Genomic DNA, 22810 nt, shown 5'->3' with positions numbered 1-22810 from the left:
TGAAAGAAACCTGTTGAGACATGTTTGAGTTGTGGCTGAAAACATGGAAAAATTGTAACAAAATGGCCACCAGGCGGCCATATTGGATCGTATCACAACAAAAATCAACATGCATATGTATGACATAAATCTATGCCCTTGTACCCAATTTGAAAGAAATCAGTTGAAAAATGTCTGAGTTGTGGCTTAAAACACAAAAAAATCATAAAAATATGGCTGCCTGGCGGCCATCTTGGATCATATCACAACAAAAATTGATTTGCGTGTTTATGACAAAGGTCTATGCCCTTGTACCCAATTTAAAAGAAATCCGTTGCGATATGCCTGAGTTGTGACTTAAAACACGGAAAAATCGTAAATAAATGGCCGCCAGGCGGCCATATTTGAATGTATCACAAAAAAATTCAACATGCATATGCATGACATAGATCTATGCCCTTGTATTCAATTGGAAAGAAATCGGTTGAGACATGCCTTAAAACACACGAGACATGGCTTAAAAACACTAAAAATAGTAACAAAATGACCGATAGGCTGCCATATTGGATCATATCACAACGAAAATTGATATGCATATGTATGACACAGATCCATGCTCTTGTACCCAATTTGACAGAAACCTGTTGAGCAATGTTTGAGTTGTGGCTGAAAACATGGAAAAATTGTAACAAAATGGCCACCAGGCGGCCATATTTGATCGTATCACAACAAAAATCAACATGCATATGTAAGACATAAATCTATGCCCTTGTACCCAATTTGAAAGAAATCAGTTGAGAAATGTCTGAGTTGTGGCTTAAAACACAAAAAAATCATAAAAATATGGCTGCCTGGCGGCCATCTTGGATCATATCACAACAAAAATTGATTTGCGTGTTTATGACAAAGGTCTATGCCCTTGTACCCAATTTAAAAGAAATCCGTTGCGATATGCCTGAGTTGTGACTTAAAACACGGAAAAATCGTAAATAAATGGCCGCCAGGCGGCCATATTTGAATGTATCACAAAAAAATTCAACATGCATATGCATGACATAGATCTATGCCCTTGTATTCAATTGGAAAGAAATCGGTTGAGACATGCCTGGTTATGGCTTAAAACACTAAAAAATAGTAACAAAATGGCCGCCTGGCGGCCATCTTTGATCATATCACATCAAAAATTGATATGCACATGTATGACAAAGATCTATGCCCTTGTACCCAATTTGTAAGAAATCGGTTGAGACAAGCCTGAGTTATGGCTGAAAACACACAAAAAGATCGTAACAAAATAGGCTGCCAGACACCATATTGGATCATATCACAACAAAAACCAACATGCATATGTATAACATAGCGCAATGCCCTTGTACCCAATTTGAAAAAAATTGGTTGAGACATGCCTTAGTTATGGCTTAAAACACAAAAAATCGTAACAAAATGGCCGCCTGGTGGCCATCTTGGATCGTATCATGTAACCAATCGACGTGCATATGTATGAGGTAGGGTACTATCCTTGTGCAAAGTTTGAAAGAAATTGACCGCTAAGAAACTGTGTCACTGCATCATTTTGCAATATGAATATGATGAGAAACTAAATTTTTATTTTTTTTGGCCTTATACATGTGAGTCTATGGAGAACTTGCTTGTACATGCGAGTCTATGGAGAACTTGCTTAAACATGCGAGTCTATGGAGAACTTGCTTATACATTTGTGTCTATGGAGAACTTGCTTTAACATGCGAGTCTATGGAGAACTTGCTTATACATGCAAGTCTATGGAGAACTTGCATATACATGGAAGTCTATGGAGAGTGAAATGAAAAAGTACTCTAACACGGCCAAATTTGATCGCAACGTGAAACAAATCGATGTGCATGACGTAGGGTACTATCCTTGTGCAAAGTTTGAAACTGACCACGGCATGCCTGAGATATCTGCATGAATGGGCGGACGCATCAACGGACATGACCCAATCTATAAGTCCTCCCAGACTCCGTCCGTCGGGACTAATCAAAGATACAGTGTGTTGTCCATGTGCCAAGTTGACATTAGTCAAAACATTTACTAGCTTTAGCCATAAAATACAGGAGGCGAAATGCCCATCAGGTGCCGATCTTTGATTGTATTGTGAAAAAAAATGGCAAACTAGCAGTGAAATGCCAGTCAGGTAGCCATCTTGAATCCTATTGTGGAAAACAAAATGGCCAACTGTTAGCCATATATTGGATCTATCACAACAAAAATGACCAGGGCATGTCTGAGATACATGCATCTGCGTGAACGGATGGATCTGGACGCCAGACGCAAGGACATGACCCAATCTATGTCTCCCCCCCCCGACTTCGTCCTAACCTTATCCTTACAACACACTACTTGTTATGTAACTGTAGAATACCATGAACAAATTATAACACAATTTCCGGGCATACTGAAAATGGCTGACCTGGAAATATCTTCAAAGTAACAACAATTTTATAACAAGACTGCAGGTGAAGCTACATGTATACCTAGCTTTATGATATAGAGTATGGTAAAAACAATCTAGCGGCTCTCCATATTTGGCATGATTGTGATAAAAACGTTACTGTATGTATTTATTTTAAAGGGGAACACTGGGCCAGAAGTGAATGGGAAGGTGACAAACAACAGAGCCAGACTACAGAGCTGTTCACTTCTGCATAATCTGCACTCGCTGGCTCATTACCAGCCAACAAATCTGTATAATGTTTGATGTTTGATTTCGTGCTTCTCATGCACAATGCAACTAATAAAGGACACTACAAAAAGTGAGGTTTACAAAAATATACATAATTTCTGGCCCGTTGTTCACTTTTACGTTTTGAACTAAGCTGCCATTTTCATGACCTCTTCATACCCTTACATGCTGATATCTCTGTTGGTATATGACCTAATATTTTGTCAGTATAGACCTATAGGTTGGGATAAAATCCCTCCAATAACTCAAATTACAGCTGTTGTCACTGAATTTGCTACAGAATTGCCAGTGTTGCCCATATAATCACTCAAAATGTAAAGCGTGAACTTTCTTGGACTAAAATGTTGAATTGAAACAACCACAACCAGCAGGACGTAAGGTAGATCATGTAGAGGTCATGAAAGTGACTAGATCACATAGCGACTGTCTGCAACCTGACCACCATCAGTTCACACTTTTACTGACAGTGTTTTTGAACCATATCCAAGGTTAAGAAAATAAAAGGTACTTGTGTGTTGAATTTCAACCAAATTTTCCCCATGAACTATTTCTGGGAAATATTACACAAAAACAATAACACATTTTACCCAAGATGTGCTTTTTAGAAAACAAACAATGATACAAAGCAAATCTACTCATGTTTTGAACAAAGCCAGGCCTCTATTCTGTGACCCAAGAAAGTAGTACCTGATAACATGTTATAACCATGCATTGATCATGCAGATGCCATGTGATGATCATGTGACCACATCATATTAATCAAATTTCACCCATTAGCCAAATTACAAGACTGAGAAGTCAGGCTGACGCATGCCAAATTTTGGAAATTACAAACTGCATACAAACAACAGCGTTTATGGTTTTTGGATCATTCATCAGAAATCTCCCAACTAGGACTTACATATCATCTTGAAACTGTTACAGTAGTAAAACTATTTCTCACTTGAGAAGACTGGTGAAGATTCATAGTTGTACCATCCTAGAATATGGTAAAAACAATCTAGCAGCCAATATAGTGGAGCTCTCCATATTTGGCATGATTGTGATAATAATGTTACTGTATTTTAAGTTCTGAACGAAGCTTCATGACATCTACATGACCTTACATGCTGATATCTTTGTTGGTATATGACCTAATATTTTGTCAGTATAGACCTATAGGTTGGGATAAAATCCCTCCAATAACTCAAATTACAGCTGTTGTCACTGAATTTGCTACAGAATTGCCAGTGTTGCCCATATAATCACTCAAAATGTAAAGCGTGAACTTTCTTGGACTAAAATGTTGAATTGAAACAACCACAACCAGCAGGACGTAAGGTAGATCATGTAGAGGTCATGAAAGTGACTAGATCACATAGCGACTGTCTGCAACCTGACCACCATCAGTTCACACTTTTACTGACAGTGTTTTTGAACCATATCCAAGGTTAAGAAAATAAAAGGTACTTGTGTGTTGAATTTCAACCAAATTTTCCCCATGAACTATTTCTGGGAAATATTACACAAAAACAATAACACATTTTACCCAAGATGTGCTTTTTAGAAAACAAACAATGATACAAAGCAAATCTACTCATGTTTTGAACAAAGCCAGGCCTCTATGTAAATACTCAATGGCAACAGAGTTTTTTTCGTCAGAAATCTCCCAACTAGGACTTACAAATACATTAAGTGTGGTGCTGAGTCTTGTTTAATTTCTAACAATCCAGTTCCGGACATGGTCCTTGATGATGCGCCATGATCGGTTACGCAGAGCAGGCTCTTTTTGAATGGCTTGTATACATTCATCTTTCAAGGGAACTTTTCTTTCAGCATAATTTTTCTTGAGAGCTCGGTGAATCGCAGATTCCTCCTCAGTAGTCCACTTTTTATGTTGTTTGGGCTTCCTAGTAGAGGCAGCTGGAACAGTTGCAGCTGAAATAAACAAGGCCATATCATGAAAATCAACATTCAGTTAGTCTGACATTAACAATCCACTGAAATTTTCTTCATGCAATCAACCCCTTCTATCCACTGGTAGAAAAATCTGTATATTTAGGGTCTCAAAATCACTTTTTGTGCAGTTTACATGTGTATGTTCCTTCTATTTTATGTAGATTTCCAAAAAGTAAAATGGCGAAGAAAACAGGCTAAACACACGATTTTCTTGTATTAATTTCATGACATTGTTCACCCCTCTGAGACAGTGAGAAATACTTTTTGACCTACACATTGTAAATGTGCCAGGATGTAAAATTTACATATGTTTCCATGGAACCGAACAGATGGTCTTGAATCTGGCTAACATTTTTTTTAATTATACATTATTTTTGACAACTCTGACTGTAAATGGAAGAGTCATCAAAACTTTGTGTACATGTGTATATATAATTATATAATTTAATGTAGCTAAGATACCGGTACACCTAAAGGTATGATCTTACAATGTCCTTGTACCAAGTGCAAATCCTGGGAGTGTACAATAGATAAATGGCTGCAACGCTTGTTGACAAAGATATGTGGCTATATATGTTGTATCATTTAGCATGTGGGAAATGTTTCTGGTACATGTAGCTGTTAATTAATTGGACTCGGTACATGAAAATACTACAAAATGACAGCCACATTTGTAGGAGGTTAAGTGAACCTGTTGGAACAGTTACATTATAGCTACAGAAAACAATGGCCTAGGAAAAGGCTCACCTATCAACATGTAACAGCTGGCTTTTGAATGTTCATCTCATAAATTAAAGGCCATCATAAATCAGAAGGCAGATTCAGATGTGAAATTAAATATGATGAAATTCAAAAAGAAAAACTTAAGTAGGAAACAAGTAAGAAAAAAAGAAAGACCTCGAAAGTCAAAACAAAAATGAAAATGCCTATACAGCAACAGCAAGGCCTTTCTTCCTGTGGTTGTTTTCTTTGGTGACATCTTTTGTGAGAAACATAAGCACCTAAAAAGACACAAATTTTCCAGAGTATCTGATAACTTTTATCGAAGAAAACTGCATGTACATACGTGTACATGTACCTATCTGACACCATAACAAACATATATATTTTAATAGTCACATTTGATGCATCTCAGCACATCAACAGCTTATCGCTAACTTTCTTGAAAATCTGGATCTTTTGTTGTTGCTGCCTCAATTTCCTAACTTACTTGCTCCTAAAATTGGGCTATAGATTCTCAGTTAACTGTATACAGCGAGAGCCTTTTTTGAATAATTGTTTCAACTTAATGCGAATTTCTAGTAATTGAAAGGACCTTATACTGTAATTACTGACAGTTGTCATGTGTGACACCAATCTGATTAAAATTTGATGTGGTGATATGCTTCTTTTGCTTTATTTACCTCTACTTCATCATCTTAGCAATCTTTTGTTTAAATTATATTTGACTTCCGGGTTTACGCTTTCACAATATCTGACCTTGTCCCCTAGTGGCTCTTGTGAGATGAGAATAATATCAATCAGAGAGCGTCTCTCTCACACATGCAACAGTAGAACACTCTCTGATCAACTGAATGAATAATTCAGCCATTATTCTTGTCTCACGACAGCCACTAAGGGTCTACATCTGTAGGTCAGATGTGGTGAGAGCGTAAAACTGGAAGTCAAATATAACAACAAAAGATTGCTAAAATGATGAAGTAGACTGAGGTAAATACTGAGAGGAAAAGCATATCACCACATCAGAAATTTAATAAGATTGGTGTGACACCTAAGCAGTGCATAACCTGATCAATAGTTTATTTAAAGTTTTAGATTACAAGAAAAAAGAAAAAGAAAAGTTCATTTTTCCACTTTTTTTAACTATTTACTGTATATCTGCTACAATTGTGGAAGTTTCTTCGTCATTTTACTAATCAACTTAGAGAAAATGCAAAAAATGCCTATCTAATATCGAAAGCAAAAGCCTGTGAGAATAACTTAACTACACAGCATAAAAAGGGACCCAGACAGTAAGAGAAAGAGCTATACTTGAAAATACCTTTTTTTTTGAAACTCTCAGCTACTTCATGGTTGCGAATGATTCAATTGAGCAAAAAAAAAAATTATCTATATGCACATTTTGGATTGCCCAGAGATCATGTGACCAGAAGTTGATATTTGGAAATGTTTCTCTTTAAGAGCTCTCAGGAAATTATGGTTTTAGGGGTCTAGGAAAATTTATCACCTAATGCTTCAAACTTTGAATGTCTGCTGAGTACTGTATAACCTTACCCCTTACCTGAATATTAGTTCAATTATATTTTAGCAGAAGGAGAAAAATATATTTTACAAGGCTAAGTATACCACTACACTTCCTCTCATGACCTCATATTAACCTTACCTGGAGAATTATGCAGCAGTCAATGTAAACCCCCACCCCCCATCCCCGGGCATAGTGGGGGTCTTGGAAATTGGTCTTGTGAAATTTGTCAAATGCCCCACCCCCTGGGGCAAGACATTCTGGAAAATCCCCAACTAAAACAAATAAATCCCCCACATTTCCCCCACCCCATTGGGTGGAGCATTTCACGTCCGTGAAAATGTCTAGAGGGGTCAAAGCAATAGCCCCACCCCCTCGGGCATAGTTTCATGGCAAATATGGTCTAATCCCCCACATTTGTCCCATATAGCCCGAGGTCGGGAGGGGTGGGGTGGGGATTTACATGACTGCTGCATTATGCACGTACTCTCAATTTTATGCATGACAAAAATTTGAAAAAAAATTGCAAGGTAATTTGAACAATTACAAACCCAGTGACTGCACTTATAATATTAAGAGGATGACAAACTTACCTGACTTTGCAAGATTGTCAGCCATATTCTCTTGATCAATGATCAGTTCACTCAACTCCTGTGCTGGGTTGGCCTCTTCTATTACCCCTGGAAGGTTGATCACGGGCAAGTTTTCCCCAGGCTCTCCAAGAATCTCTTCATCTGGAGAAGTGTCATTTACCAGAACTGTAAATGAGAACAAGAGTGGTCTATACATTTACATGCATTCAAAATTTACAAATCAGATGCTTAGTAAATGTGAATAGATAAATTGAGCTAGAAATTTGTAAGTTTCATAAATTTGTGGGACCGAACCGAACACCAGATTTAAACCAAATTACAAATTAAATATTGATCAACAATCCTGCTTTTGTCTAGGATTTCTAAACTTTTAGCTCAATAAATAAAACAAAATTATGTCATGCATAATAGGTGTATGCTCTATTAGAATTTTATGTCAAGTTTTCTTGTCACTGCAAAAATCTTTGAGAATGAATCATATCATGATGACAATACTCAATATTCTTGTCTACAATGCATTCCATTATGTACCGACAGGGCTTGCTTGCCACATTTTTTCTTCTGCAAAACCACAGGACAAAACAACAATTTTGAAAGATATCTAATAATTAAGTCATTCCGTATTTCTCATTGTAAATGTCACCTACCGGTACATGTTCATTGTATTTTTGGAAAATGATTACTGATAATCTGAGGAAATGGAAATTGTGTTGAATGACTCATTGACAGCCAAGCACAAAGGTTCAGGTTGGCAAAACGTCTTTTTTGAATGGATCTGGGGAATTAAATTTATATTCGATCTTCAAAGATAATCGCAATACAGATTATTACTATACTTCAAACAGTATGAAGCAGTATTCCCAGTACATGTACCTAACAGGCTTATCTGATCAATTGTGAATTGTTTGCAAACTGTCTTTCTAAACATACTATAGTCTTCTTTCACAGTGTACCAGGAAGGAATTTATCATTGATATTTGTAATGTGAGAGTAAACACAGATTGAAAGTTTTTATGTAGACAATATCTTTTGACACAAAGGAGGAGGAGTTTTAGGTAAAATTAACTGTATCTTAAGTTTAGATTTTCATGAGCTTGATGCTGGACAAACTTCACCTGACAGCTAAGTTATGAACCTCAGTCTAGGGTGATGCGATTTTACACAAAGCTTAGATTCTAGATGTGTTCTTATGCATGTTATGTTAACTTGCTATCAATTACGGATGACAGATATAACCAAATCAAATCCTTACTAGAGACAGCCTGTCAACAAAACAGGAGGAAAGCATTCTAGCAAAATAGATCTTGTTGCCAAAAAGTTTGCACAAACTGGTTGAAAACAAGTTAGTACATGCATGTTCCATTTTCTCCATACCTATACCCCTACTGTTTTCATTGACAGAGGTATCCTCAAATATTTGATAGTCTAATTTTCTCTTCAGATTGTGAGGGTTAAAATGTCTAATAGTTACAGTACTCAACCGAAAGTAGCCCCACCCCCAATTTGCATGTGAATGTGTTAAAAAGTAGGGGAGGAGCTTAAATTTGGACGTTCCTGATGTGACCGAACAACGGAAGTAATTTATGCTAATTTATGCACACTTTTCTCATGACCTTTCTTGGGATAAAGTTATAATAAAGAACATTTTAACAGACTGGGTGTCTGGAGATTAGTATTTTTTCCCCAACTTCTACCACACTGTTTACGTTCTAATTTTTCTTTCTACACGTACACTCCCCCAACACCACTAATACTCGCCATTACACTACGCAAAGCATTTGAACGTGAATATAAACTGCATAAAATCTAAAATCACGTCATGGCGTTTCCAAATACCTGTCAATCATTTATAAAGTACGCATGTGGGATATGCAATTCATTTCTAGGGTAGTATGTGGCATGGGTGAAACTTCTCATTTCAAGCAACACTACCATAACTTTTGTAGGATGTTCCATTTCACAATCTGGAAGTGCACCTCAAACAAAATAAATAAACAATTCTTACCACGGAAAAGTTGTTGAAATTACCCCTTTCAGTCAGACGTATTGAGATTACATTTTGTTGAATGACAATTTAAACAGTTAATTGAGGTAAAGGTGATCAGGGTTGGAGGGTACTTATAATCGGTTGTTTTGCCCTCTTGAAAAGTGGTATTTCTGAGGGGGAGGGGATTACTTTCGGTCAAGTATGGTAAATTCAATGAACAACCAATGAATGTGAGCTTACCATCTGTTCCTATTTCATCTAGTGATTTTCCCTTGAATATACATGTATTTGGATCTCCTTGCTCCAGGGACAGAAGAAGTTTACTTATTTTGCACACTTGAAGGGTTGCCTGTGGAAGGCGGTAGTATTCTCTGTGGATGTTTATATTGTGTCCAAGGAAATCAGCAAGTATGTCCAATTCATTATTGTTGAGATTGAGGAACTGTGAGACAGTTGCAACATGTTTGCGAAGATTTGTTGAGGTTAGTCGTCCTGGACTTTTAGCTCCACAGCTGGCTGCATACAGTCGAAGACACTGGCTACCACTATGGCATCCAAGCGAATCATACTGACGTGCAAATAGATAGCGGTTGTTGGGATGCACCCCAGCTTCTGACCTCATTCTGCAGAGTAAGTCTATATAGTTCTTCAACTGGGGGGTTAGCAAAATTGGCACATTGCGGCCTCTTTTACCAGGAATCTCAATTCTTGTGAATTGGTTTAATAATTGTTTCTCCAAAGGAGATAGACATTTCATCACTTCTTCATCTTGATCCACAGACTTTTCACTGCTCTCCATGTATGTGGTGAGGAGCATTTGAGATACTTCCCCTTCACGTCTTCGATTGAATAAGATGACTTGCGCTAAAGTTGCTTTGCACATTGATGCCCAGGAGCCTTGTATCAAAGTCTTTTCTTTTAAGTTCTTCGATGTATTTCTCATTATGTCATCAATCCTATTGGTCAACTTCAAGATATCTTCTGTTAATGGTAACAGATTTGGTTTGTTGCATCTCCTTGCTTGAAGGGTATGTCCAGCATGAGCCGAGACTTTCCTTTCCCACTCAAGACGATAGAGTTCCATGAATCTGTTGGCCCTTTCCTCATCTGATTTGGAGTCACATTGGATGGCCTGACTTAAGACAATTTGAGCACAATCCTTGAGATAGTACCCACTCTTCAAACCCAGGGATGGAGTTGTGTATGTTGATGCTTCTTCGTCGAAGCCCGCCAAGGATCTCACTGCATGAATGACAGAGTTAAACTTTGCAGGATATATACAGTCATCCAATTCTTTAATACTGCTGTCAATCTGTCGCATTTGGATTAGGAGTCTTCCTAAGGTTCTGATTCGTTCAGACACAAAGCTGTTGATCTTTTTCTTATGTGCATTTTGTTCATATGACCTGGCAGCAAAGGTCATTATTAGCCGGTCATTTCTTGCTGCCAGAGTGACATCATCTTGTCTCATAGAGGGCAACACTTTTTCCTTCACCTGTCTACTTGTACTGTCTGCTACAGGTAGTAGGTATGATGCTGCTTTCTGGTACCTGTGACTTCTCTGATCTACTTTACTGGTCTGTTCTTTCTGTTCTTTTGCAAACTGACACGTCCTCCAGTGTTTTCCAATTGCCTTTTTGGAGTAAAATCCAAGACATGCTTTACATGGAAGGTAGTCTGTGCCAGACTTCAAAGAACTATGGGATGGTCTTTTGAATGGAACCACTTTCCCTCGACCAGTTTTTGTAACCATGTAGTTGTGATGGAAGTTTCCTTTGTATTTTAGTTTTTTCAGCTGTTTAATTCGTTCTGAGTAGTTACTTAAACTCAAGGCATAGGCCACATCAGTTTCCTTTGAGTGAATTCGTATAAAATGACGATACAGGTTACCCATTTCTTTATGGCAATAAACACAATAGTGCTTTCTGTCCCAAATCCTCTTTCCTGTTTCTGTTTTAGCTTTAGCTTGCTTTACTCCAATGGTACAGTGACTTCCTGGCCCTGATTGTTTGTGATGTTTTGATGATCTACTGGTAGCATGTTTTCTCATTTTCATAGCTTTGGATGGCTCATCTTGCAATGATTCTGAAAAGTCACTCATGGTATCTCCGGATTCTGAATGAGAAGGCTGATAATCTGGGTCATTGACACTGTTATCATCATCCTCACTACACACATGATCATCAATACTGTGATTATCATACATGTACACATTGTTGCTACTGAGAACAGCTACACTGTCAGCCCGACTGCCATCATTGTCTTCTATCATTGGAGTAAGAAGGTGTGGTTCACCACTTGGAACATCTGATTCATCATCATATGGGTGAACAACCATTACAGCTAGACGATCTGTATCATTTACCTCATAAGACTGCATGTTTGGACATTCTGGATCAGCTGGCCTAAGTTCCTTGCTCTTCTCAGTTACTGAATCACTTTTAGGGGACCCAGTATGTGATTGTGGTGGTAGACTTTTATGATGTCCTGATTTTTTTACACTGTTTTCAGGAAGAAATGGACAGATTGGTTTGGCGACACTATCATTGCCTTCCTTGCTAGGATGCGATGAAAGAACTTTCATACCATTTTCGTCCTTCTCAGAATCACACTCTGGATCAGCTGGTCTACCAATACCTTTCTTCATACAGGCTGTCACTTCTTTTGATTGCAATGCACTGTTTGATGTGTCGGGATTAAATACAGGACAACGGTCAGGATCTGCCAAGTTGTTTTCAGTGACATCAACAACCATATCTGAACAGACTGCACTTGTGACTATGTCATCACTGTCCATTGGAGACTCTGGGAAACTTTCTAGACCGGGTAGAACATCTTTTTTTTCAGCAGCATGATGTATGCTTCCAATGCCATCAGGAAGGCTGGTTGGCTGAACACCTATTTCATGTGGCACATCACTACATGTATGCATGCCCTGAATAAAATCAAATGAGAAATCAATTAGTCATACTTGTACATGTGTCAAGAATGTGTTGTGTTAGAAATAGGATCACACATGACGCAAACAATCTTTAGTTGTCTAGCACAAAAAAACCTGTTTTAGAGCACTCGATCTAGTCATAACATTTAAGGAGTCCCTAAGTTTGAACATTTACCTGAAGTTATTAAATGTAAATATTGCTAAACCGAGAATTATCAAGCACTAGAAGACTCTAAAAATTTGTCAATGGAGCTTGAGTCATCCTCACTTTTCATGGGACAATGAACACATACCAATTTTGAATACAATCAGTCAAATCATGTGTAAGTAATGGTTATGGACAGTTGTAAAATAAATGGCCGCCAGGCATGCAGCCATCTCATATCATGAAACAAATCAACATTCATATGTATGCTTTGGTGTGTAATTGTTGTGCTAAGTCTGAAAGAATCCACTCATGTCTGAGAACTAACAGCAGATGCACAGACAGACAGATGGATGGACAGATGCAGCCTAATCTATTATTCCCCATCCCTAACTTCATCTGGCAGGGATTAAATAGTGAGGTGCATAAGCAGGTCAAGGTTAAGGTAAAATAATCAGAGTCATTAGAAAGCTGCTTTTTATTGATAATATTGGTGAAGACACTTGATTTAGGACTGTACCTGATATAGTTCAAGTGTTAAAGGCAGAGCCTCTCTTTCAAAGGGCGCCAAGGTATCGCGGCGTTAATTGTGAAAGTGGACACAAAACAGGCAACACACTCCAGAAAATGCCACTTTTTAGTTTTTCCCGGCAGCAAAAACGCAGACAGACTGCCAAGCGGTCCGCACTAAGCTGCTGCCAATCAAACTCTGTGGTTATATTCAAAGTCTAATGCGACTGGAAGACAATTTTTTAGGAAATTCGAGCATTTGTGGTGGGGAATCAATGACCGTTGGTGATTTGAACCGACCGTCAATCAAAAGCTTGCATAAACTGTTTGCAGGATTAGCAAAATGTGACAAAAGGTTGAGAACAGTTTGTGAAATCAATGTTGTAAAAATCAAACATTGTACTGGCAAAGTGTTTGACTAGGAGGAGAACTCCACTAATGTGAGAACCTGGGATTGAAAAGTGCGCCTTTAAGGTGCAAAATTGGAATGTCATCTATGGTGGTCACTATTCCATTTTTTAAGAGATTTGTAAAATGAAGTGATTTGCACACTATATATAACATCTTATGTGTACATAGTAAACTTAAATTCAGCCCATGCATGTTGGAGATACAACTGAACATGGAGAGACCAACAGCTGGACGTGATCCAATATATAAGGCCCAAGTGGGGGTTCAAAAAATATGACACCTCACCTCAGTATTTTTCTCCTCCTCCTCAGAACGCACAGCATTTCCTTCACACTCTGGATCAGCTGGTCTACCAATACCTTTCTTCATACAGGCTGTCACTTCTTTTGATTGCAATGCACTGTTTGATGTGTCAGGATTTAATACAGGACAATGGTCAGGATCTGCTAAGTAGTTTTCAGTGACATCGGCAACCATATCTGAACAGACTGCACTTGTGACTATGTCATCACTGTCCATTGGAGACTCTGGGAAACTTTCTAGACCGGGTAGAACATCTTTTTTTTCAGCAGCATGATGTATGCTTCCAATGCCATCAGGAAGGCTGGTTGGCTGAACACCTATTTCATGTGGCACATCACTACATGTATGCATGCCCTGAATAAAATCAAATGAGAAATCAATTAGTCATACTTGTACATGTGTCAAGAATGTGTTGTGTTAGAAATAGGATCACACAATATTTTTTTTATGACATACATTATGTCTATAGCACAGATACAATATACATGAACACTTCTAAAACAAGTCATTGACAATGACATAGTCCCCACTTGTAATAGGAATATTAGTCTTGATGAGGCAGGGACGTGTGGTCATTAAGAAGTATCACTGGAGTGTATATGTTGAGACCTATAGGCACATGGGTCTATGTCATTTTTCCCAATTTGAAACAAATGAGGCATGTCTAAGTTATGGTTCTAAATCGGGAGAAAAGATCAGACTTCTGGCTGTATTGGCCAGCCAAGAAATACATATGCGCATAATAAATGAGGTACAAGATGTGACATCTTAAGGTCTAATACCCTATCAAAATTGAAGGGTATAGAACTTGTGGTTACTGAATTATGCATATATATGTATAATCAAGGTTAAAGGTCATTGAGGTCACGTGACATTTTAAAAAAAACAAAATTTTACTGCTAATTAATCCCTGTATGCCAAAAATCAGACCTCTAGCTCTATTCGCTTGCCCAGAATTAGATATGTGCACAATTAATGAGGTAAAGCGTGTGTTGTCATAAGGTCTCCCATCCTACTAAATATAAAGGACATTGCACTTGTGGTTACTTATTTATTGACATAAACGTATATTTTAGGTAAAAGGTCATCGAGGTCACATGACGTTTTGTCAAAAAATTTCTATCCTACAGTTATCCCTATATACCAAAAATCAGACGTCCCGCTCTATTGGCTTGCTCAGAATTAGATATGTGCACAATTAACAAGGTAAAGTATGTGGTGTCATATGGACTCCCATCATACCAAATATGAGGGGTGTAGTACTTCTGGTTACTGAGTTATGGACAAAAATGTATATTTGAGGTTAAAGGTCACTGAGGTCACGTGACATTTTGTCAAAGAATTTGTATTGCTAAGTTATCCCTATATACCAAGTTTGAAAGAAATTGACCAGGGCATGTCTGAGATATCTGCGTGAACGGACGGACACACGGATGGACGAACATGACCTAATCTATAATTCCCTCCGGACAGACTATAAATCATCTGAAGGATGTTGTGGCACAACTACAAAGGAAGTGAGGGATTGTCGGTTTTTGGCGCAATATGATTCTATCAAATAATTAGTAATGATCTATGGAAAAGATGTGGGGTTTTTCTAATTTGAAACAATATATAAAATTTAATATTTCAGGATATTGCTGTTTAGGAGGGGTGTTTTAGACCACTTACAAACACACACACAGTCACAGCCCATGCATGTTGGAGATACAACTGAACATGGAGAGACCAACAGCTGGACGTGATCCAATATATAAGGCCCAAGTGGGGGTTCAAAAAATATGACACCTCACCTCAGTATTTTTCTCCTCCTCCTCAGAACGCACAGCATTTCCTTCACACTCTGGATCAGCTGGTCTACCAATACCTTTCTTCACACAGGCTGTCACTTCTTTTGATTGCAATGCACTGTTTGTTGTGTCGGGATTAAATACAGGACAACGGTCAGGATCTGCCAAGTTGTTTTCAGTGACATCAACAACCATATCTGAACAGACTGCACTTGTGACTATGTCATCACTGTCCATTGGAGACTCTGGGAAACTTTCTAGACCGGGTAGAACATCTTTTTTTTCAGCAGCATGATGTATGCTTCCAATGCCATCAGGAAGGCTGGTTGGCTGAACACCTATTTCATGTGGCACATCACTACATGTATGCATGCCCTGAATAAAATCAAATGAGAAATCAATTAGTCATACTTGTACATATGTCAAGAATGTGTTGTGTTAGAAATAGGATCACACAATATTTTTTTATGAAATACATTATGTCTATAGTATAGATACAATATACCGTATTCCTCCGATTCTAAAAGCCAGCCCGTTTATAACACCTCCAGGATTATTTTATCGATTTGTAATTGGCCGTTAGTTCGTTTATAACACCCCCAGGGGGGTACACCCAAATTCTGACTGGAACAATAGAGCCATTGCCATGTAATGAGACAAGGATATCCGCGACACCTACACTGCTTATCAAAGTCACAAACAAGAGCCAAAGTTAAGTATCAAACCTCAAAACAAGCACACTATTGTAACAGTTGGCGTTTGGAACGTTTCAGCCGGGAACGGTTCTATTGTTCCTGGCGATAAAATTTCACTTGGATTTTGCTACTTGAATGAACATTAAAAGAGTTGGATTTTTGAGCACCTCGATCTAGTACAATGCCGTCTTTTTGTCACTGTCACTTCGCTACTGTCAAAATTCTTGACCGCAGACATCCGGGAACTTGCGGTTTTTCACGTCATTTTTGCGTCACACTGCCGTGAGAACAAAATATTGAAGTGTGGATTTTTCAACCTTTACACCAGTATTCAAAGTTTCAACATTATGTCAATGATAAACACTAAGTTCTGTCCTTTGTCACATAATTTCTGCATTGTTCACTGTCCTGAACAGTCAAATCCCAATTCACCTCACTCGCGTGCGTGAGGTGAAAGTGACGTCACTCCGCGGTCAAGAATAAGCAGATTTTTGAACATGTTGATCAAATACGAATCGAATATTTTTGACGCCATTTGGCTACCATAACAGAACATTATGATAGTATGGTTCTTGAACGTGTCGATCAAGTATGATTCGCTCATTTCATCACGATCAAACAACCTCAATTTACACTCACACAAACAAAAACAAGTTTGGGTATCGGTAGTTCTCTTTTTGGAGACTGCTGTGGCCCTAAAAAGGGCTGTTTCATTTTTTTGGTCAACGGCATGATTTGGTCTGTTTTACTGCATATGTACAGTGAAAACAGTACCTCGGACTAATTGCTTTAGCAGAGGTACAGCCGCATCATTCCCCAAAAACCGATGTGACATTTCTGTGCCATGCCAACTCTTGGAATGGATGAATGCTTTTTTCTTTGCCTTCAAGTAGTACTTCTAATTGACTGACAAGTCACGATCGATGATATTTGAAAGTAGGCGATAGTGTAACAGATTTCAAGATTATGCATGCTTTCGAAGTCTTGCGAGGGAAAAATACCCAACTTCATAAATGGCCCTATACACTTACAGTTAGAAAAAAAACGTGCATGTTCGTACCATGATCCGAACAGTTGATCATAGATGACTGAATTCCACATCAAGAGACATTTCATTCATCGATACAAGTAATAAAAAATACCGCAATTATACGGTGTCGCTCAAATTTGATCAGAATTGGTACATACCAGTATGGGTACCAAAGATCAACAATAAATGTTGTTTATCTGTTCAGTGCAGGAAAATTCTACATTGATGTTATGACAATGATTTCTGCACAGTACAACCAGAAAAACAACAAGAAATATTTAAACCAGAAAAACAAGAATGACAAAAGTAATTAAGGTCTGAAACTTTAGGTACTGAAGGTCAACTTTAGCAACATGCATAGCAGAAAGGCAGCTAGCCCCCCCTTAGTTTGACCATAGACGGTCTTCCTCCCCTCTACTGTCTATGGTTTGAGCAGGTCTGTTAATATGTAACAGTTCATAAACAATGACAGGACATGACTCAAGTCAGTGGACTAAGATTGTTTCAAGCCTGTTTCAGAATTTCGCTTTTTCTTACCTCATTTGCACATTTTTGACACTGATGTGTTCATTTGAACAACATCACATCTCAACCCCTACATCTACCTGTACACCAAATACTAAGACAGTAGCTTTGGCGGGATGGGAGCCTTTGTGTGTGACAGACATACATCCGCACATACCCACGAATATACAGACACTTAGACTCATCATATAAGCTCTTTTTGGTATTTATATATAAAAACCAAATATGAGCTAAAAAACTTCAAAGATATATTGCCAAAAGTCCAATTCATCAAATTGTAAGCAGATTGGCGTAGCAATCTTTCGTCTTGGCCAGCAGATGCTTCAACACTTTATCAGTTCGAGCCTGCCTGTTTGTAAGATCACATTTCGTTTCGAGATACGGTTAGACTTTTTGAAACTACCATAGGAGCAAAATAATAAAACTCACAACCTGTAATTGATCGTTTATTTTGAGGAGTACGGTAATTGAAAATCATAAATAGAAAACATTGGACGGACACCATCACACTGTATGCATGTGCTGAACAGAATTTTACCCTGACCTCATGCACTGACACCTTTGACCTATTGCGCGAATTGACCAATCACAGCCAAATGAACTTTAGGGACTTTCCCTTTACTCATTGTCTGACCATTGCGGCCATGCTATGGGGAGCTAGCTGCTGCTGGGGAGCGTACTTGTTGCAATGAAGTATCGTGGTGATTATCTATACACGAAATACGAAGATTTATTGCTATCGTATTGTTTAGCAAAAGAAGGTATGGCAAATACGCTAAATTTCGGAACAGCATCAACGCAGAGTCGATATCATAAAGTATGAGTTGTCTGCAGTGCTCATGTGACAATAAGAAAACATTGGCATAAAATTTACATAACATTACTTAATTAGCATAAATTAACTACGATGTTCGATTTCGCGGTGACATCCGTTTATACGACCCAACACATCTTTTCCGCCACCTTTGGTTCTGAAAAGGGGGTTTTAGAATCGGAGGAATACGGTACATGAAGACTTCTAAAAAAATCATCTCAACGATGTTGTGGCACAACTACAAAGGAAGTGAGGGTTTGTTGGTTTTTGGCGCAATATGATTCTATCAAATAATTAGTAATGATCTATGGAAAAGATGTGGGGTTTTTCTAATTTGAAACAATATATAAAATTTAATATTTCAGGATATTGCTGTTTAGGAGGGGTGTTTTAGACCACTTACAAACACACACACAGTCACAGCCCATGCATGTTGGAGATACAACTGAACATGGAGAGACCAACAGCTGGACGTGATCCAATATATAAGGCCCAAGTGGGGGTTCAAAAAATATGACACCTCACCTCAGTATTTTTCTCCTCCTCCTCAGAACGCACAGCATTTCCTTCACACTCTGGATCAGCTGGTCTACCAATACCTTTCTTCATACAGGCTGTCACTTCTTTTGATTGCAATGCACTGTTTGATGTGTCGGGATTAAATACAGGACAGCGGTCAGGATCTGCTAAATAGTTTTCAGTGACATTGACGGCCGTATCTGAACAGACTGCACTTGTGACTATGTCATCACTGTCCACTGGAGACTCTGGGAAACTTTCTAGACCGGGTAGAATCTGTACATGTGTCAAGAATGTGTTGTGTTAGAAGTAGGATCACACAATATTTTTTTTATGACATACATTATGTCTATAGTATAGATACAACATACATGAACACTTCTAAAATCAAAGTGAGACTTAAGAGGACAACGTAGCTAATAGGCATGACCCAGGACGACCACGAGTGGCCAAGAAATGAATTCTTGTTATTATGTAAAGTAAAACCGAGAACTTGTTGGATTTTACATTTCATGGAATATGGGGTCACCATGTGAATTTTTTAAAAGAAAAAGTCATCGTTGATGACACAGTCCGCACTTGTTAATGGGTACTTTTATTACAGGTCCTCAGAGAGGATAGAGTCCTTTTCATTAGGTCTATGATAAAAAAACTTTTGAATAAATTTGCTTGATACATGTCTGAGTTATGGTTCAGGACATGAAATAATCGTTAAAAAATGGCCACAAAGCGGCCATATTGGATTGTATCACAAAACAAATCAATGTGCATATGTATGACATAGGTCAATGTCCTTGTACAAACTTTGAATAACATCTGTTGAGATATGCCTGAGTTATGGCTTTGTACATAAAACAAGTCCCAAGACTTTGTCCACTGGGACTGAAACACCATTAACAAAATGAATCAAAGTCATCTGGCAGCCATATTGGATCATATTGTTGAAATATTTTATGTGCAAATAAAAGATACAGTGTGTTGTCCATGTGCCAAGTTGACATTAGTCAAAACATTTACTAGCTTTAGCCATAAAATACAGGAGGCGAAATGCCCATCAGGTGCCGATCTTTGATTGTATTGTGAAAAAAAATGGCAAACTAGCAGTGAAATGCCAGTCAGGTTGCTATCTTGAATTGTATTATAGAAAACAAAATGTCCAACTGGTAGCCATATATTGGATCTATCACAACGAAAATCAACATTCTCATGTATGACTAAGGTCTATATGTCCTTGTACCAATTTTGAAAGAAATCAGTTGAGACATGTCTGAGTTATGGCTCAAAAAACAAAAAAAAATTGTACCAATATGGCTGCTATGACAAAGATTTGTGCCCTTGTACCCAATTTGAAGAAATCGGTTCAGACATGTCTTAGTTATGGCTTAAAACACGACAAAATCATAACAAAACATCTGCCCGGCGGCCAACTTGGATCATATTACAACAAAAATCAATATGCATATGTAAGACATAGATCAATGCCCTTGTACCAAATTTGAAAGAAATCGGTTGAGACATGCCTCAGTTATGGCTGAAAACACAAAAAACTCATAACAGAATAGCCGTCTGGCGGCCATCTTGGATCATATCATCATAACCAATGGACGTGCATCTGTACGGGGTAGGGTACTATCCTTGTGCAAAGTTTGAAAGAAATTGACCATGGCATGTCTGAGATATCTGCGTGAACGGATGGACTAACGGACGGACGGACGGACATGACCCAATCTATAAGCCCCCTGGACTTCATCCGTGGGGACTAAAAACTGTGTCACTGCATCCTTTTTGCAATATGAATACGATGAGAAACTAAATTTTTATTTTTCTTGGCCTTATACATGGGAGTCTATGGAGAACTGCCTTATATACATGGGAGTCTATGGAGGTGTAAACTAAAAAGTCCTCTAACACGGCCAAATTTGATTGCATTGTGAAACAAATTGACGTGCATCTGTATGGGGTAGGGTACTATCTTTGTGCAAAGTTTGAAAGAAATTGACCATGGCATGTCTGAGATATCTGCGTGAGCGGATGGACTTACGGATGGACGAACGGACGGACATGACCCAATCTATAAGCCCCCCAGACTTCATCTGTGGGGACTTAAAACTGTGTCACTGCATCCTTTTTGCAATATGAATACGATGAGAAACTAAATTTTTATTTTTCTTGGCCTTATACATTGGAGTCTATGGAGAACTGACTTATACATGGGAGTCTATGGAGAACTGCCTTATACATGGAAGTCTATGGAGAACTGCCTTATACATGGGAGTCTACGGAGGTGTAAACTAAAAAGTCCTCTTATACGGCCAAATTTGATCGCATTGTGAACAAATTGACGTGCATCTGTATCGGGTTGGGTACTATCCTTGTGCAAAGTTTGAAAGAAATTGATCAGGGCATGTCTGAGATATCTGCGTGAACGGACGGACGCACGGACACACGGATGGACGCACTGACATGACAAAATTAAGCTACAAACATCACTGACCGGGCCTAAGCAATCAGCCATAGGCAGGATTTAAATAACAGTCACCATACATGTATGGTGCACTATGCCGCCAAACCTCAGCCCTGTACCTCATTTAGTACTTAAGATAAATGAAAGTAGCTAAAAGGCCACAGAAACTAAGGCAAAACATTTTGTCCCATAGTTATTCCTCTCCACCAAACACCACTTTAATTTCTAGAAATTATATGTACTCCCCCCCCCCCTCCGTTAGCCTACAATGAGGTTTGCACATAATATCTATACACTATAATCTCTATACCACCATAAGATATGCACATAAATAACGAGGTATAGCAAAAGAAGGTCAAGGTCAAGAGCAATAGTATCAAAAGCACAGCAAATACTTAGAACACAAACACAGCATCATTCAGGGCCTTATAGAATAGCCAGAGTGAGTTTTATGCACATTTAATGGGGTCCATCACAAAATATATACTATCCAATATACCGGTATAAGGCCCAAGTGGGGGTTCAAAAAATATGACACCTCACCCAAAATATCTAAGTGAAGCAACAGTGCTATGTTGCTTCCAAGTTACAAGGGGGAAAAATGGAGATTTTTCTGCAAGGTATCTGCACAGTTAATTAGTTGAACACACTAAAATTTGACTGCACCTACCTTCAAGAAGATTTCAAGGCATTCTCTACTATCAGGTCTTCCACCAGGGTCAGTGCCAAGCATTTTCTCGATCAGTGTCTTGAGGTTGGGGAAAGAGGATATACAATCGATGTTGTAGCGACCTTCTATTACATTTTTTCTGAGACCATTTAAATCAACATAATACGGATACGTTGACTCAAAAGGGTGGTGTCCTCTGCTCATGATGTGAGGGTTTGTTGGTTTTTGGCGCAATATGATTCTATTAAATAAGGAATTAGTAACGATCTGTGGAAAAGACGTGGGAGTTTTCTAATTTGAAACGATATAAAAAAGGAGGGGTGTTTTTAGACCACTTACAAACAAACACACACACACACACAGTCACATACTCAAACACAAAGACCTCAGTATTACATGTACGTGTAGTGTTGATGTATTTGACAATTCTTCTGACTTAAAAATTGGTACTGCATCTGCTTAAATTTTGAAGTTAGAACTGTTGAACACTGATAAAATTTGTGAGAAAGAGACATAATAGTAGCAACAGTAG

General features: G+C 38.3%; 1 protein-coding gene across 1 annotated transcript; it reads right to left on the bottom strand.

Moving 5' to 3' along the window:
* Positions 1-788: 788 nt before the first annotated feature.
* Positions 789-22460, bottom strand: LOC139128546 (uncharacterized). Its single transcript, XM_070694310.1, has 7 exons — positions 22279-22460; positions 19151-19420; positions 15565-15936; positions 13754-14125; positions 9702-12396; positions 7475-7639; positions 789-4618 (listed from the first exon to the last, which is right to left on the bottom strand). The coding sequence occupies exons 1-7, from the start codon at positions 22339-22341 to the stop codon at positions 4395-4397; spliced, it is 4161 nt and encodes a 1386-aa protein (XP_070550411.1). The 5' UTR covers positions 22342-22460; the 3' UTR covers positions 789-4394.
* Between the last annotated feature and the right edge of the window lie 350 nt (positions 22461-22810).

Source organism: Ptychodera flava, unplaced genomic scaffold (genome assembly GCF_041260155.1).
Source record: "Ptychodera flava strain L36383 unplaced genomic scaffold, AS_Pfla_20210202 Scaffold_58__1_contigs__length_828623_pilon, whole genome shotgun sequence".
NCBI lineage: Eukaryota > Metazoa > Hemichordata > Enteropneusta > Ptychoderidae > Ptychodera > Ptychodera flava.
The sequence above is the reverse complement of the archived record's forward strand: the minus strand, read 5'-3'. Positions and strand labels throughout refer to the sequence as shown.

Excerpts from the sequence above, each read along its gene's own strand:
- LOC139128546 (XM_070694310.1), bottom strand. The coding sequence starts at position 22,341 with ATGCTTGGCACTGACCCTGGTGGAAGACCTGATAGTAGAGAATGCCTT. Across the intron at positions 19,421-22,278 it reads GCCTTGAAATCTTCTTGAAG|ATTCTACCCGGTCTAGAAAG; the intron begins GTAGGTGCAGTC and ends ACACATGTACAG. Across the intron at positions 14,126-15,564 it reads AGGAGGAGAAAAATACTGAG|GGCATGCATACATGTAGTGA; the intron begins GTGAGGTGTCAT and ends GATTTTATTCAG.